Source organism: Anastrepha ludens, chromosome 2 (assembly GCF_028408465.1).
Source record: "Anastrepha ludens isolate Willacy chromosome 2, idAnaLude1.1, whole genome shotgun sequence".
Lineage (NCBI taxonomy): Eukaryota > Metazoa > Arthropoda > Insecta > Diptera > Tephritidae > Anastrepha > Anastrepha ludens.
Genome location: NC_071498.1, coordinates 168,491,092 through 168,508,892, shown reverse-complemented (window position 1 = coordinate 168,508,892; position 17,801 = coordinate 168,491,092). Strand labels below are relative to the sequence as shown.

Below are 17,801 nucleotides of genomic sequence, written 5' to 3'. Positions count from 1 at the left end.
ATTGATTAGTTTTTTTTTTATAGCCGATTCAAAAAGCAAATTTTACATGACCCACCCTATATATAGTATAGGTGTGTCAATATTTCGACAGGTCTAGTGATCGAATGCAAATTACTACCTATCATTGTTTGTGACGATTAGTGATGCCATAAGATAATTGATATGGCAAACCAGCCCCAGCACGGCTTGCTAAGCGGTGTTATGATGGACTGTGATTTATGTTGATTTATTTAGCTAATTCAATTAAATGAATGGCTTTTCTATTGCACTAATGATTATTATGAATTTTAAATGCAATTTGCTTATTTGTCCTTATTAAAACCTTTCATAAATTATAAATTTCACCGCAGTTTTGAGTAATGTACATACATATGTATGTACATATGTATGTATACATTTTTCAGTAAATTCCTTACAAAATCAGTAATTGCTGATCTTAAACACACAAGCGCATTTGTACCCATGCTTACCAATCAACGAAATAATTAATATTACATTTGTACATATTTAGGTATGACCATATATATTTATCTACATAAGTACATAAGCAAACTTATATACATACATACATATATATTTACATGCATATAATGCAGTCCGAATGTCCCTATGCTCGCCGGTCTAACCGTTCGTCTGTATGTTCATACTGGTCGGTGCGGTTACCGCGATGGAATTTGAAAGAAACAAGTTTTTCTCCACCAATTGCAAATTGTTTGCATCGTTTGGATCATTGACTGGACATTCGTGCATATCAAACGGTCAAACGGTGGTCAGCAAACAAGGAGAGCAGTTAGCAGCGGATTCCCTGCTGCCACAATAACAACAACAATTGTCGATACAATTTGTGTGGTGAGAAGTAATAATTAGTTTGTTATGTGAATGTGGTGTAAACAAATACTTTTTTTAGCAACTTTGTGCAAATAACTAAGTGAATTTCAATAATATGAATAAAAAAGTTAACGTGATGAAAATTTATTTGAAAAAAAAAACCAAGTCCGTTTGAAGAGTGCAAACACGTTCTTGAATGAAATTGATTCCTAGCGCCATCTGTGAGGCAATAGCATTCAGAAGCGAGATGTCTTACTTAATTTGTATATTTTTAATTAATTATATGTATATAGAATACATTTTAATTCCCGTAATATTTTTTTATATTTAATAATATTTTTTAATTATTTACACGCAATGCTTATAAAAATATTAATGTTATCGTAGAAAATTATTATTCTACGCTTTGAAGCACTGTTTCGTATTCGTATTGGAAGCACTCGTGCCAGAGAAACGCCAGAAAATGAAAAGTACTGCCATTCGCAAATTAAACGTCAACGGATACACATCCGCTTCGATACCCATATCTCCATTCACATCTGCATCCAAAGAGAGGTCACCACCTTTGGAAGAATTTTACAAGGAAATACCTGAGGATCAAGTTTTTGCACAAACTGAGGAAAAGCAGCAATCGCAACGAGCGCCAATCAACGAAGATTCGCACGCAAATCGAACAGTAAAAGGTGAGCTTTTTTTTTGATGAAAATTCATTAAGTTCTGTGCAGTAGAAGATGGGGGAAAAAAAGTGAAATTACATTTACATATAAATGCCATGCGAAAGGAATGCTGATGCAATAACCTTGATGAATTGGCATAGATTTAGGTATACATACACGCCATTATCGTTAATTGAGTTGGATATGAAAAACTTCATTGACCATAAGTTATGCTCACGAGCTTAAATGCTTCTGTGGTATAACAAAGTAATGCATAGCATAGTGAAGTAGACAGATGTGGTACAGTGTAATAGAAATGCATGTAGACTGATAAATCCAGATGAAGTCGACTTGTCACTTTCTACCTATTAAGCACTAATTGCGGGATTTCAATGCAATATTTAAATTAATAATCAGTCATAGTTATGGTAAAAGTATATCCTAATAAAATTTAATTAAATTTGTTTGTGAAAAATCAGAATTAAGTGTTTTACAAAAATTGTTCGAGAGTCAAATAAGTTTCGTTAAAAGTCAAGAGTTATATTTATATGTAGGTATGCATGAATGTGAACCGAACTTCTTGTTGTTGTTGTTGTTGTTGTTGTTGTTGTAGCAGCAGCATAAACATTCCCCATACATTTACGGAGAATGCTGCTGAAGTGACAGTCCTTGGCCGGATATAAATCCTTGTCGTTCCGGTTGCGTAAATCCGTGCAGGGCGCACTCGTGCACGAGGTTACTATAATTTTGTTCACATATGTAACTCGAGCAAAAATTAATATATTTAATTGCCACTAGGTTGTTGTTGTTGTTGTTGCAACAGCAGCATACTTGGTACTCCTTGTTAGTGCTAGTTTGATATTGAAAAAGGGCGAAATCGGTCATTAATTAAGTTCACCTGCCACATAACTGGGATTTTCAAAAAAAGCAAACGTGCAAATTTTTCAAAACGTGTGGACTGTTATAAACGAAGAAAAGCTGCTAAAATTTGGTACAAAGAAAGATATACGACGCAAGTAACATTTTCAATGGACGCTGCCACTTCCTTCTTGAATAAATTCGTGTATTTCGATTACGGATTGGTACACCTAGTGCCTTCCACCGCATTTAGTTCCGCCAAAATTCGTGTATCTCGATTACGGCTTAGTTCCGACATTAATATTGTTGAGATCGGCTTAAAACCATTGCCAATTTTTGTAGGTTAAACTAAATTTATTTCTGTCGCTCTGATATTGCATGCTATAACTGCTATTGCGAGTTTGTTCAATTCCAAAAATTAACAACCAGCTCAAATTAAGTTTTACCAGAATGTGCGCAAGTACATACATACATAAAGTTCGGTCCGGAGCGAATTTAACCTTCCTTACTTGGTTATACTATTACATTACGCCAATAGAGCTGATTCACTATGCAGTGGTTTTGGATGAAGTCAAGAGTTATCTACATACATACGTATACATATATGTATGTATGTATGTGTGCAAATGTGTAGGTCTAATTATGTATACTAAATGCTTTACAGTTTATCATGCTTGTGCGTGATTCAATTTATTTATTTATTTTATTTATTAATAATGAATTTAGTTGTGTTATATTGTTAATATTTTCAATAACATAATTTAAGTGAAATTACACTTGCTAAGTGAATATATGTATGTACATATATGTACATACATAAATCGTTGCCTCATCTCGTTCTTCGTACATATATATATATGCTCATTTATTCAGATTCAATAAAACCACTTAAATTACTTATTTCGCACGTACCTACCCATGCACAAAGGAAATGAAATGTCTCAGCTCGTATTCTACTTTTTATATCTGCTAAAGCTATGTACGAGTATATGCTCTTAATTCAGTTTCTGTTGACCAGCAAATTAAATTAGACGTTGTGCAATGTTATATTTTTATTTTTTGTGAAAGTGCTAAAAATGCTCGATATAAATAGTAAGATAAATGGTCTTAAATTATTGCATTCTACATATATGAATAAACGTTAAATTCTCAAGTGCTACAAAGTATGCATGTGTCGTATTCATTTGTATGTGTAATTGTGTGTTTAAAGACTGGGTTATAATGAATGCATATTTATTTGGGGGAAAAAGAAATCTATTATTTTTCCGTTAGATGGCTGTAGTAATCGATATCTCGTTAAGCATCGATCAAACAATTTAAAGTTGAAGTTCGTTGTCAAGGTGACATTTGACACTAAAAAAAAACGTTTGCTATTCTTTGTTTGTTCCATTCAGTTGTGAGTTACAGGATGTTAAGAATCAAAGTCAACGATGAGAAAATTCGAAAATTCGGTACATTTTACACTTTTTCTTTTATAAAGGCGTAAATACAAGTCAGGCCGCTGAAATTTTGAATGGCGGTTAGGGTGCCGATATTGTAACAGCAAAAGAAAATGGCTGTGCTTTCCATTGCTACCACGATAAATTTGCTTATAAGGTCTAAGTGCGTGGACCGAATTTAAAAATTATAACACGCAAATGTACTCACTATATCAGCCTTTTGATTTATAGTACTTTTTATAAATTTCAAATAAGAATTAATAGCAATATTTAACGATAAAAATACTTCTTTTTTGCATAAGCTTGAAAAAATGCCCTATTACAGACGCGTATTTTACTTAAATGCAAACACAGAAAAGTATCAATACTCACTTATAAACATTCTTTATAAAATGAAAATTCGATTTAAAGCTATTTTTACTAAATAATACTCCAAATTCTATTAAAATTCTATTATTACAAATGTTCTTCTAAACGTTTGTAATACCATGCAGAATAAATGTAAGGAGCGAATTGTCAAACGAACGATGAGAGAGAGAAGAACAAAGCGAAATAAGAAAAACACAGTCAACCAAAAGGGAATAATTCTTTTTTTATTATTTATAAGGGCGCTTTTTTATTTCGAATATACAGGGTGAACGATACTATTCAAAACACCATGACTTTTTTGAGTGAAATTAGTTTTTATTGATTTCAAAGACAAAATTCTTCAACAATTAATACAATTTTAACATATATTCACTTTAGCTCGATATGACCACCTTTTGCCTTGACTATAGCCTTCAAACGGCCAAAAATTAAGTTGCATGTTGCGCGAATGTGATCTCGAGGTATTTTGGTCCATTCTCGTATAATCGCTTTTTTCAGCGCATCCATACTGGCATAGCTTTTAGTCCTCACCTTGCTCTCCAAAATGAGCCAGATAGAATAGTCCATCGGATTTGCGTCTGGCGAATTCGAAAGCCATTGTGTGGACGAAATGAAGTGTGGAACATGATTTTTTAACCATTCTTGGTTCACACGAGCTTTATGAGACGGTGTCGAGTCCAGTTGGAACGTACATGGTCTGCGACCGAAATTTTTGCGTGTCCACGGCTCTAAAGCAGCTTCTAAAACATTTTCCCGATAATAAGTCGCATTCACTTTGACACCAGGCTCAATAAAAAAAAATTGGAGAGCGTCCATCAGCGGTCACTGCGGCCCAAACCATTACTAAACACGATCGTTTTGAGAGTTTATGAACTGCTCAATTGGGAAATTGTTTTCATCAGAAAACACAATGTTAGGAAATTCGCCGCGTTCGTGCAAGCGCAACAACTCCTTTGCTCTTTCGCACTGAACTTTTTTTTGCTGGGGTGAAAGATCGTGTGCTTTTTGAAACTTGTAAGCCTGGACTTTGAGCTCATTTTTCAATATGCGTCGAATGCTGTCTTGCGATATTTTCAGTTCTTTGGCCATTTTTCTTCCACTTCAACGTGGATTTCGTTAAAGTCGAGCCTTCACTTTCCGAACCATTTCTGACCTTGTTGCGGTTTTTTCGTCCACCTCCATAGCGTTTTGCAATGCTACCAGTATCATTGTAACGATTTATAGTGCGATACACAAACATTTTATTCACTTTGAGGTGACTGAGCTCACGAACAATGGCTGGTTGTGATTTTCCAGCCAAATATAACGCAATCACACTATTACGTTTGAATTCCATCACAGACAAAAAAAAAATCAACAAAACTGAGACGCAAATGCTTGTGATGGCTTATAAACAATATATTGAACTGTCATTAGAACAATTTTGACGTTGATGTCATGAGCTGTTTAACAGATACAAGCAGTGTGAAGTTGGTAACACTTACACGCAGGTACATACATATTACAAAAAAAAAAATATTTTTACAAATACTGAAAATTTGGAATAAAAATCGCGCGATGGGTTGACGTTTGCTGTATACACTCCTCTTCAACTGTATTTCAGTACAAACTGCAAATGCGGTCGTAAAAACCCTAATTTTTAAACTCCTCCTGGCGGTTCTATGGGGACCCTAGTAGGTTGTGACTTTTACAGTTATAATGGTGTGACCCTGCTCTTTCTAATGCAACGCCCCCTCCCCCTCCGCCCCCCATTCAAATATATCGTGGTAGTAATGGAAAGTTTTGCCAAGAAAATGTCAAAAATGTCAATAAAATCACAGAAATAACACAGTGGAACAAATTCAGGTTAGCAAAAATTAGGTCCATTCTGAGAGTGGCGGGTGAAAATAGAGGCGAAATTAGAAGACCCGTATCGCGCCGTTTGTTTATGTTAGTTCGAATTTTTTTTTAATCGGCCTTCGAAGTTTGCAGTCAAATGCCGATTTTCATTATATGGTTTTTTGGTTATAACTCGTCGACTAATTGATATTTTTTGAATCTGTAAAAGCCAAATTATTGCTAGAGACCTGTGCAACAATTACAATTTTTGAAAAAATTGATTTCGAAAATTTTTGTGGTACTTATGAAGCAAAATGTTGGAAAAATTATTTTTTTTGTATGTTTTTTGAAAATATTTTCAACAAAACTAAGTCTTTTTTGCATTTTGTGTGGTCTATAATATGCTTCTCAGTTTCTTAAATAAATTTAATTTGAAAAAAAAATTACGGGATTAAATACTTTGGCAGCTACTTAGACGAAAGTCACAAAATGTTCGAAAAATTAACGTTTTCCTTATTATTTCTTAATATCTGGCAAGCAACTCATTGTTTTTCGCTTTTTTTCTTATCTAAAATATAGTTTTCAATCCATCACATAAATATCATGGAAAAAAATATAGTATCAGTCGAAAATTTGTCGGAACCAACATGTAAAATGAACCATTTTTGTAATACAGGGTGGCTGATGAAAGCCGCTACCAAAAAAAAATTTAATCACTTTTTTTCTTTTTAAGTTATCTGTTCCATTTTTGTTTTAATTTGCAGATTGATCTTTAAAATTTATTAAAATGGATAACTGGGACACGCAAACAAGAATTTGGATAGTCCGCCGCTATCACGCACTAGAGTCCGTAGTTTTGGTACAGAGAGAGTACAGGCGGATGTTTGGCGGCGATCCCCCGACCAGATGGACCATAATGAGACTGGTGAATAATTTTGCTGAGCAAGGAACAGTCGCAAGAAGGCCTTATCATCGAAACCCACCAGTTCGGACGGAGGAAACGATCGCTGCTGTAGCTGCAGCTATACAAAGGGTTTCAACAAGAAGCTTATCTGCTCAACTTGGTGTCAGCCGACAGTCTTTGCAAACAATAATGCACAAAGATTTAGACTTATTTCCCTACAAAATTCAAATGGTTAACAAACTGAATGCAGCAGACTTGCCGATTCGCTTGGAATTTTGCCAGAAGATCCTGCAAATGGTGGAAGAAGACCAAAACATGTTAAACTGCCTTTTCATGTCTGATGAGGTCCATTTCGATTTAAACGGCAATGTGAACAAACAAAATTGTCGAATATGGAGTACTTCTAACCCACAGATACTCCACGAGACGGAATTGCATCCTCTTCGCGTGACAGTGTGGTGTGCGGTTTCTTCACGCTGTATTGTCGGGCCTTATTTTTTTGAAGAAAATGGTCACACCGTTACGGTTACTGGAGACCGTTATTTGAAAATGCTGAAAGAATTTTTCTATCCAGAACTACGCCGAAAGAGAATTCCTTTCAACTCTGTGTGGTTTCAACAAGATGAGGCAACGTCTCACATAGCCCAGACTGTTATGACAGAGTTGCGACGAAAATTTCCCAATAAACTGATTTCAAGAAACTCCGAATTTCGTTGGCCCCCCAGGTCGCCTGACCTTACTGCACCTGACTTTTTCTTGTGGGGTTTATGTAAACAAGAAGTTTATAAAACAAAGCCAACAAATTTGGATGAACTAAAACAATCCATTCGAGCAACAATTGCGGCTATTCCTGTCGCAACTCTCAAAGCAGCAATGAACAACTTTTTACTAAGATGCCGCACTTGTGTCAACGAGCATGGGGGCATTTAAATTCAATTATTTTTAAAACTAGTTAAGCTACATTTAATAAAATTTAATGACCTTCAACTTGAAAAAAAAATAAATGAATTCCATACACTAAAAAAAAAGTTATTTGAGTTTCTTAAGCGATGAAAAATGCGGCAATGTGACTGATTCTTTTTTGGAAATCTATAGACAATATTTCTCGCAAGAGTTTATCAATGACGTAAACTATGCCCCTAAAAAAGTTTGCTTTAATTGCTATTCAAGTCTTATGCAATGGAAAAGTGAAAAGAAGAAGGCTATGCCTTTTGGTGTACCAATGATGTGGTCAGATAATAGCCCACATCAAGAAGAAAATTGCTATGGATGTACCAACTACAATAAAACTTTGAATAGAAGAAAAACAAAGAATAAAACTTATGTAGCAGTGTCAAGTGTCCAATTACCATTACCGCACTCAGAATTCGTTCCAGGACCAACATACCGACGTACTGATCTTCAAACAGGTATCAGTACTACAACCACCGCTGCTACACCCATGGATTTCTCCTCAGAATTCAACCCTGGTGAAGGTACATCCTATAAAACATCAAAGGACCCAATCCTAATAACACAAACCCAATTGGATGGAATTGTTGCAAATTTGTGTTTGACTCAGAAAAAATCAGAACGACTGGCTTCATTTTTGAAGGGAAATAATTTGCTGACGAAAGGTACAAAAGTAACAGCATATCGAAAACTCCAAAAAGAGTTACAAAAGTTCTTCAATGTCAATGATGCAAAAAATTTCGCTTATTGCAACGATATTGAAAAGTTAATGGAGGCGATAGGGTTAACCTATAAAAAAGATGATTGGCGTCTCTTTATCGATAGTTCACTAATCAGCTTAAAAGTTGTGCTTTTGCACAAGACAAATAGAATGCCTTCTGCTCCGATTGCGTATAGCACTGACACTAGTGAAACTTTCAATAAATTGAAAGACATTCTGGAAGTAGACAAATATAACGAACACCAATGGCGCATTTGCTGCGACCTCAAAGTAGTTTCCTTGATTACAGGCTTAACAGCATCTGGCCGTCCAAAATATCCGTGTTTTTTGTGCGATTGGGATTCACGATACGGAGAAGGTATTAAAGGAAGAAACCAGTACAAACAACATAACTGGAGTAGTCGAATTGGGCGAAAATGGCCCAATGACAATAGGCTACACGAAAGTCTTGTTCCTGAAATGAAAATTTTGTTGCCGCTGCTCCACATTAAACTTGGCATTGCTAAAAATTTTTTGAAATGTATCGCAAAAAGACCAGCAGTATTCAACCGCTTGAAAGACATTTTCCCAAGACTAAGTAAGGCCAAAATTCAAGAAGGGGTTGTTAATGGTCCCGAGTGGCGGGTCCCAAACCCAGCGCACAACCAGCTATCTTGGAATGTTTCGCCTTCTCACGTTAGCTCACTCTATGTTGGAAAGATCAGGTGGAGAAGGACTTGGCTTCACTTGGTGTGTCCAACTGGCGCCGGTTAGCACGAGAAAGAAACGACTGGGGCGCTTTGTTAAACTCGGCCAAAATCGCGTAAGCGGTTATAGCGCCAATTAAGAAGAAGAAGAATTGAATTGTTGGAAATTTATTATGGAACCCTACAGTACAACAAACAACAAATATCGGCCACATTTTAATTCCCGATCAGCTCCCACAGCCTTTATGATTAGGAGTTTGGTCGGTCGTTTTGAGGAACTGGGTTCAGTGGCCGACCGTCCTATACGAGGTGCCCATCGATATATTCGCACTGAAGACAAGGTGCAAACTGTACGGCAGACTGTTAAAGATGATCCATCTGTCTCAACTCGCCGTTGTTCCAGCCAATTGGGCATTTCCAAAGCGACATTGCGTAGAATTTTAAAGTTGAATCTTAAGATGTACCCATACAAAATTCAAATTGTGCAAGCACTGCTACCGCAAGACCACCGACTACAATATGCTATTCGTTTCACACAAATTGATTTTTTAAATAATGTTTTGATGACGGATAAAGCGCAAACTACGGACCTTGGCGAACGTCTGATTTCCAAAAATTCAGCTTTTCCCTTGGCCACCTTGTTCGCCAGATTTGACTGCGCCTGACTTCTTTTTATAGGGATATTTTAAAGACAAAGTGTATCTTAATAAACCGGAGGCTATTAGACAGCTGAAGCAAAATATTCGAGACGAAATACTGAGCCTTCAACGAGAAACATTATGTGGTGTAATGGAAAACGCGTTAAAAAATAGCCAACCTTTGCATCGAGAAAAATGGTGGACATTTGTCTGATGTAATATTTTATACATAATTTCCATAAAAAATATTCAATGTATAAAAACAGTTAACCAAAATAAATGTTTATTGCAAAAGTTATTTGTGTTTAACATTAGTAGGTCTTATTTGGCCCACCCTGCATAAAATATAGTCTACGTTGGAAATTTTTCGAAAATGGTTGCCAGATATTCGTGTTAACTTTAGTTTTTTGTAGCAGAATTACTAAACTCCGCCTAAATTGATGAAAATGTTAGTTGTTGTTGTTATTGTAGCGGCTTAATAAACCCTGTCAGTGCAATGTAGGGTATATTCAGAAACGCATTATAAATGCGCAGTAATTGCAGCGCTGGCAACACTGCCAATGTGACAAGTGATGCAATTGATAGATTTGTTGACGATTTGCAAAAAGATTTGTTGCATTTATGAACGCGTTTTACACTAAAATGGAAGTATTATTGAGTTTAGTTGTTGACGATACATTTGAAGTAAAAAGTGATAGTTTTTTGCTAAATTTAAGAAAAAAAAGACGTGTAAAGCTAAAAAGAAGATCACATATAGTAAGATGTTCATTAAAACGAAAAATTCCCAAAAATAAATCTTTTTTTCCTAGTCGCTAATGCTTTTTAATTTATTGTGATTGTAATTCATTACTTTTCCAATTTTCAAAAAAAAAAAAAAATCTTCCTTTGAAACAATTAGCAAATTTTCGCTGCGCGATTTGCCCGTCTATTTTCAAATCTTTATTCACTTTTTTATTTCTTCCGCCACCTTATTCCACAAAACACTCTTTTTCCTCCTCCTTGAAGCAAATTCACTTTCCATGCTCAGTCGGACTCTGAGAAGCAACTTTACTACCGATGTACTTAGATAATCGCTAAAATCAAGAAAAATGTAATAAAATATTGTCTTAATAACGTATATTTAATATATCTTTACATTAAAAGCTAAAAAAATTAGTTTTATACTCACTTTTCATCAGACATCATATTAGCGTAATCAGCGGCAGTATTAAAATTTTTCCTGCAAATAATGCGTGACGTTTGATACAAAAATGGCGTTTTGGAACGCGATGCATTTGCAGTACTGCCATATTTGCATTTCTGAACGCACTGCCAACACTGCAAAAGTACGTTGCGCATTATAATGCGTTTCTGAATATACCCGTAGTTAACGTTTGTCTTCGTCTAGCTCTTCTAACGATAGGCCTAGGTAACTGGCTGCTTCGACAGGTTGGGTCCAGGTGGGACACGTGAAAAGGTGATTAGTATCGTGCGGAGTGCCTTCACATGCTGCACATTTGTTGGGTATGTCGGGGTTAATTCTGGATAGGTAAGAGTTTAACCTGCTACAGTGTCCAAAACGTAGTTGTTCCAAATTATGGGGGGTCTCTCGCGGTAGCTGAAGATCTTCGTCTGCAATAGGTGATGCTTGCACTCCGATTACGGCATTCGGTCGGGAGTTTAGGAAGGTGGTGTCTCCCGATGAATGCCATTTAGCGTATGTAAGCGTTAACACTATCTGGTCCAATAGTTAGTTTTGTTCTGGATCTCGTTTGAATAGTTGAAGAGATACCTCCTGACGTGCCTGGGAAGCGTCTCAGATTCTAGCAGGTGTCTACAGGGGTAGACAGCGGTAGTACCCAAGTAGAAACTGTTTGCTGAGCTTTTTGTTGAGCTCCTTGACTGGGATTAGCTAACCTTGCCTAATGCACCGTACCTTAGTTGTTAGTTAGTTGTTCTTGGTGTTATCTAGCGGCAAGCACTAGCATTTCTCTATTTCAATGGAACCGTACCAAAAAAAAGGAAGGGTTGTTAGATGATTTAGCCAGAATGGCAGTTTCGCACAAGAGTTTGTACGTACCAGAATTTATTATTTGAGCAATCCGTTGTTTAGTTTTAAGTTTACCTGCTGTCTTAATCCTGAAATTCTTATATTTGAAAACTAATAATTTTTATTTCATTCTCTTAAAACAGAAACCACTCCCGAAAATACTAAATTAGACGGTGCAGTTGTTACGGAAAAGAAAAACGGCGAAATGGTGGTCGAACAAAATGGTTTAACTGACGGGGCCGATGAAAAAATGCTAAGCGGTGCTGAAGACAATGAAAAATTGGCCGATAAGCGTGAAGAAGTAAAATTTATTAAAGGAGGTGATCATCAAAATGGTGATGCGAAAATCGACATTGGTGGCGTGAATGGAAAGGTACATGAAACTTATAAATTACATTGATTTTTTATGAATAGTAGTTTCATAAATAATTATAAATTTTTACTATTCATTCTCATTCATCTAAATATGCACATACAACACATCAAAATTGTCGCAGGACAAGGAGATGGTAAGATTTCAATATTTTACTAAATTCACACTATTCTGCATATGTATGTGTAGCATGCTTCCAAGATATGTTTGTTAATCTGGTTATTCATATTATCTATTTCAGGCTTTCACTGGCATGTCTAAAGAGGAGCTCATGAAATATGCCAATGATCCATTTTGGGTACGTTTGCGTTGGATTTTCTTCATTGGTTTCTGGGCTATCTGGGCGGCCATGCTGGTTTGTGCCATACTGATCATTATCGATGCCCCCAAATGTGCCGCACCTGAACCTCTGCCATGGTACAAGCGTGGCATTCTCGCCAAATTTGACGCACTCCAAGCAAGTGCCAGCAACATCGATAGCGTAAAGCGGGTAGAAGCTTCCGGTGTAATTTATGAACTCCCACCGGCACTAACTTATTTAGTACGCGAACCGGCAGTGGAAGAAAAGATCAAAGACATTGTGTCGCAGTATAAAAATTTGGGCATCAATGTCATATTGGATGTAACGCCAAATTATGTGCCCCGTAATTCAACTCTTTTAAATGAGGCGCTAGAAAACAATGCAAAGCGTTCAGCGTTCATATGGAAAGAGGATTCTAAAGAGCCAAACAATTGGCGTTCACTTGCGAACGGTTCAGCTTGGGATCAAATAAAGCCTGGTAGCTACTTACTGTCACAATTTGGTGCAGGTCAATATGATTTACACATGAATGACACCAGCGTTAAACGTGAATTCGAAGACGTATTGAAACATTTGCTTTCCTTGGGTGTTAGAGGTTTCCGTTTGAAGAATACAAAATTCTTTTTGCTTTCTGACAACACCCCGGACGAGGTACCAGCTTCGGAAGGTAATTTCGTGCACAATGAGTATGGATTTTGGACGCATACACATAGTACGTTCCAGGAAGGGCTTGGTGATTTGTTGTATGAGTTCAAGATGTTCGTCAAGAACATTTCCGCAGACGCATTCTTATCTGTGGCAGATGATATTCTACGACCAGATGTGTATCGCGCTAGGAACGGTGAATGGGGCATAGATATGCCCATATACGGACCACTGGTACATTTACTAAGCACATCTTTCAGTGGACGAAAACTGCAAAATGAATTCGAGAATACTAGAAATGCTGTGGGTAATGACACATGGCTGCAGTGGAACTTTGCAGAGCCCTTGGTGATGGCCAATAACGTAAGCGATCCCACAGCAATCGCACTGTTCGTATCGTTATTGCCAGGAGTACCTGTAATGGGTATGGCAAATTCGTCACTTTTTAATGGAATGCCGGATAGGGTTTTTGCTGAAATTAAGCAGCTACGATTGTCTCCTTCATATATGCATGGCGATTATCATGTATATGAATCAGATGGAATGTTTGCATATACCAGGTAATATTTCCAAATATCCTATTAACCATAGCGAGCAGGTTCTGGAAAATTCCAATGAAGTTTGCTCATAAATGAATTATAGAACCTGCCCGTATATGTACATTTAAGAGCTGAATTTTATATGTTAAGATAATCACTAATTTTCCTCACTAACATGCTATCCTCTGTAGACAAAGGTGAGAAAGTAATCTAATGGTAGTTAGTAAACATATATTTCTTGCGTATTCGACGACCTCTGCTCCAATAGGAGTTGAAAGAAAATATATATAAAAAATATCTAGCGTTAATAAAAATAGCGTTAAATATAAACCGTTAATTATAAGGTCTAATTAAATTCTCACATACATTTTTTTACAGAATAAAATCTGGTAACCCCGGTTACTTTGTAGCCTTCAATCCATCAAACACTACTGTAAAAGGCGACTTTGATCATCCTTCCTTACCAGACAAGATGTCTGTGTATGCGCTAAGTGAAAGCTACAACATATCTGGCATTGCAATCAAGTAAGTTTTGAAGAAATATTTAACAACTTTTTAAAACTGACAACTTTCATCTTATTGCAGATCGAAAGTGGAAACCCATTCTTTGGAGTTGTCGCCTGGATCTACAATTATACTCACATATGTGCCTGTGAAATCAGGTTAAGAGAAATACCTTAGGTATACTTTGGACATATTATTAGTGCTAAAAGTTAATCTGCTCTATGCGTAAAGTCAATACTAGACTTTTACAAAAATAAAATATTTCAAATGTTGAACAAAAATATAAATATCTATTAAAAGCATTGCAAAATATAATACTATGCTGCCGTTTTATTGCGTAGGAAGTCGACATTTAAAAATTAAAAAAAAAAAAAAAATGTTAATTAAAAAAAAATTACATTAAATAAAAAGAATTTAAATTAAAAAAAAAAGTAAATTAAATTTAAAAAAATAAAAAATTTAAATTAAATAAAAGAAAAAATACCACCCTGACGAACACATACCCACATTACAAGAAATACTAGATGCAGTCAACTATATGAAAAACTTCAAAGCGCCTGGAGAAGACAATATAACAGCTGAGCTCCTCAAAAACGCAAGTACTAGTTTCATTGAAAGAATGCATCACCTGACCACATTGATCTGGAACAATGAAACACTGCCAGGCGACTGGAACACAGCAATAATACTCCCCATTCACAAGAAAGGCGATAAATGAAACTGCAAAAACTATCGCGGGATTTCCCTACTCAACACAACGTATAAAATCTTCACAAGAATTGTTAATAAAAGTCTTATAGCGTCACTCGGAAAGAGTACTTCCAGAGTATCAATGCGGATTTCGACCTGGAATGTCAACAATAGACCAAATTTTTTCTCTCAAACAGTCCATGGAGATATGTTTTGAGCATAACATTGGGCTGCACAAGCTGTTTGTTGATTTCGAGCTAGCTTTCGATTGCATCAACATCATAAATTTTCAAAATCCCAGACAAACTAACCAGAATAGTGATGATTACGCTGAAAGAAACTGTATCCAAAGTAATGATAGAAGTAAAAAAATCCCACCCTTCAGAATTAAAACTGGAGTAAGACAAGGCGATATGCTGTGCCATCGATGAAGTAAGTGACGCAAAAAGGACTGAACATATGAAAATTGGCGATTTTTCGTTTGACATCGTTGAATCCTTCACCTATTTAGGCTTCAAACTGAGTAGAGACAATTCAATGAGCCTCACCATCGATGAGAGAGTTCTAGCATCGAACAGATCGCAGAGAACGTTAAATATAGAGAATTCTCACGAGCTACGAATAGTGTGAATTGTCAAAAATGAAGTGAAACCGCGAACACTATTTCACCTCGCTTAACTCGACAGCGGGGAAGTTCTTAACAGGGCTGCTTACAGTGAATTATGTACAAGTACATTGGCTCTGCTCAGTTTTTGGTTTCTGTATGAAATCAAATTGACGAATGCCAACGGCATTTTGCAAGGCATTTGCTTGTGCATTTTTATGTTCCCTTGGTAAACGAAAATTTATTCAATTTGTATTTTCAAACAAAGGTGATGAAGAAAAAATGATTGAATTTATTATATGCGCCAAATCAAATCAAAGTAACTTTAATATTTTGATTTAATTTAAAAAAATACATTATAAAACGACCTCTCACATTTTGGTATGTGCGTTTTAGTAAATTTAAAACTAAACAAATTTGATGAACATTTTTACTAATTTTTTGAGTCGAAATTAATTCATAGCATACAAGTGTTTTGGTATATCGACATATGTATTTACATTTGAACATGCATTTATTTGTTCCTTTGGCAAACCAAATCTTTTTCAATTTACATTTTATTACAGGGAATAATAATATACATACATTTGTATGTATGCATTTTCTAGATAGTATAAAACTTTAAAATAAATAAAGGCAAACTTCAAAGAAACGTATTTGCATATATGGGACAACTAAGTTCAATTGCATCTTTATTAAATATGTATATGTTGCACGCATATGTGTGCACTGAAGCAACATGACCTACCTCACGAGCATCGCCTTATATTTCATGTAAATAACCTAATGATCAAATTCCTGCCTCACAAATGCTAAAACAAATTTCTTTTGAATACTCATGTACATGTGCGTATGTACACTTGGCAGAGAACGTTAATGAATTATATTTAACGTTCTCTGCACAGCGTTTGCACTATACAATTTGATTTGGTGAGATAAGTATTCATCTATTTTTGTTTCGTAGTTGTTGTTCTAACAGCATAAACGTTCCACATATGTAAATGTACGGCGAAGGATTCTGGAGTGACAGTCCTTGGCCGGATAAAAAATCCGGGTCATTCCGGTGATGTAGAATCGACGGTCGTGGGAACGTTTCTTGTTTTTTTATTTGTGCAATGTTGCTAAAAAGCAATCTAGTTAAATACATAGATATGCACATACATTTGATGCGTGTATCAAATTTGATCTACGGATTTACAGTTATACAAACTTTATTTAAAAATAATTATAAAAGACCGATTTATTTATTTATTATCACATGAGGTTGAGCTAGTACACAATCTCAATGAATTATTTCCATTCCATACAACAACACTAGAAAATCTCAACCACTACCTTTTGACAGAACGTCATCGATTTGCTCACGTTGCTCCTCAATGGCATTTTTGAGCAACTGCGCCTCCGTTTCCAATTCAATTTTGGCGGATTCTAACTTAAGTTTGTAGCTTTTAATCTCACTGTTCAGCATTTTGAGGTTTTCCTGATCAGCTACAGCATGCTCGAAACGCGTCCACCAATCTGGCTGTTGTCCATCGGTTGATTGTCGTTTAGCAGGCACTAAATTTAACTCAACGTGAAAAGTTTCAAGATCTTTAAGCATTTCTTCTACAGTTGGTGGAGCGGGTGGTGGTGGGTATTTTGAATTTTTAGATTTCTTTAACATTTTGTCAAAAAGCACCATAATGTAACAAACAAATTTTTGACTTTTGTATCATATTCGATTCATTATTTCAGAGCTGGGAATGTCAACTACTTTAACAGCTGTGTGTTATCGATTTACGATTTAGTACCTATATTTTGTTATCGATCTCTTATTAGGCAACGGTAGAAACGGAATTATAAAAATTAAGGCCAAAAATAGAAAATAAATAGTAATTTTTACGAGTTACATATAATGTGGCATTTACAATATACTTTGGCTTATGTTTGGCGCGATATTTCTGATTTAGAATTTTTTAAATTTTTTATATTATAGTAAATCGAAAAAAATGTTTTCTCAGTCTAAAGTTAAAGCTTTTTGGAATACCCCCAGTTTACCACGCTAAACACGCATCCTAGAGTGAGCATTTCCTATTCGAAGTAACTTTGCTGAAAAATATTACTAAAAAACTGTAAATTAGTCAATTGGCGTACCTCACAAAGTTGTCCTGCAGTACCTCAGTCTGAATTTTATATGCAATTTGCTCATTTGTCCTTATTAAAACCTTTCATAAATTATAAATGTATATGTATACTTTTTTCAGTAAAT

The 17,801-nt window shown here is 35.7% G+C and overlaps 2 protein-coding genes across 6 annotated transcripts; one reads left to right on the top strand and one right to left on the bottom strand.

Moving 5' to 3' along the window:
* The first annotated feature begins 723 nt into the window (after positions 1–723).
* LOC128855815 (uncharacterized) lies at positions 724–14,574 on the top strand. 5 transcript variants are annotated; one of them, XM_054091006.1, is made up of 7 exons: positions 724–849; positions 1,241–1,511; positions 12,041–12,270; positions 12,395–12,406; positions 12,512–13,776; positions 14,134–14,280; positions 14,341–14,574. In XM_054091006.1, the coding sequence occupies exons 2-7, from the start codon at positions 1,292–1,294 to the stop codon at positions 14,420–14,422; spliced, it is 1,956 nt and encodes a 651-aa protein (XP_053946981.1). In that variant the 5' UTR covers positions 724–849; positions 1,241–1,291; the 3' UTR covers positions 14,423–14,574. The 5 variants fall into 5 exon arrangements, with proteins under 5 accessions (XP_053946981.1, XP_053946980.1, XP_053946978.1 ...); XM_054091005.1 differs by having other exon boundaries at positions 724–856; positions 1,216–1,511; XM_054091003.1 differs by having other exon boundaries at positions 725–849; positions 1,216–1,511.
* Positions 14,575–16,713: 2,139 nt separating this feature from the next.
* Positions 16,714–17,318, bottom strand: LOC128855818 (uncharacterized). Its single transcript, XM_054091015.1, has one exon. The coding sequence runs from the start codon at positions 17,232–17,234 to the stop codon at positions 16,878–16,880; it is 357 nt and encodes a 118-aa protein (XP_053946990.1). The 5' UTR covers positions 17,235–17,318; the 3' UTR covers positions 16,714–16,877.
* Between the last annotated feature and the right edge of the window lie 483 nt (positions 17,319–17,801).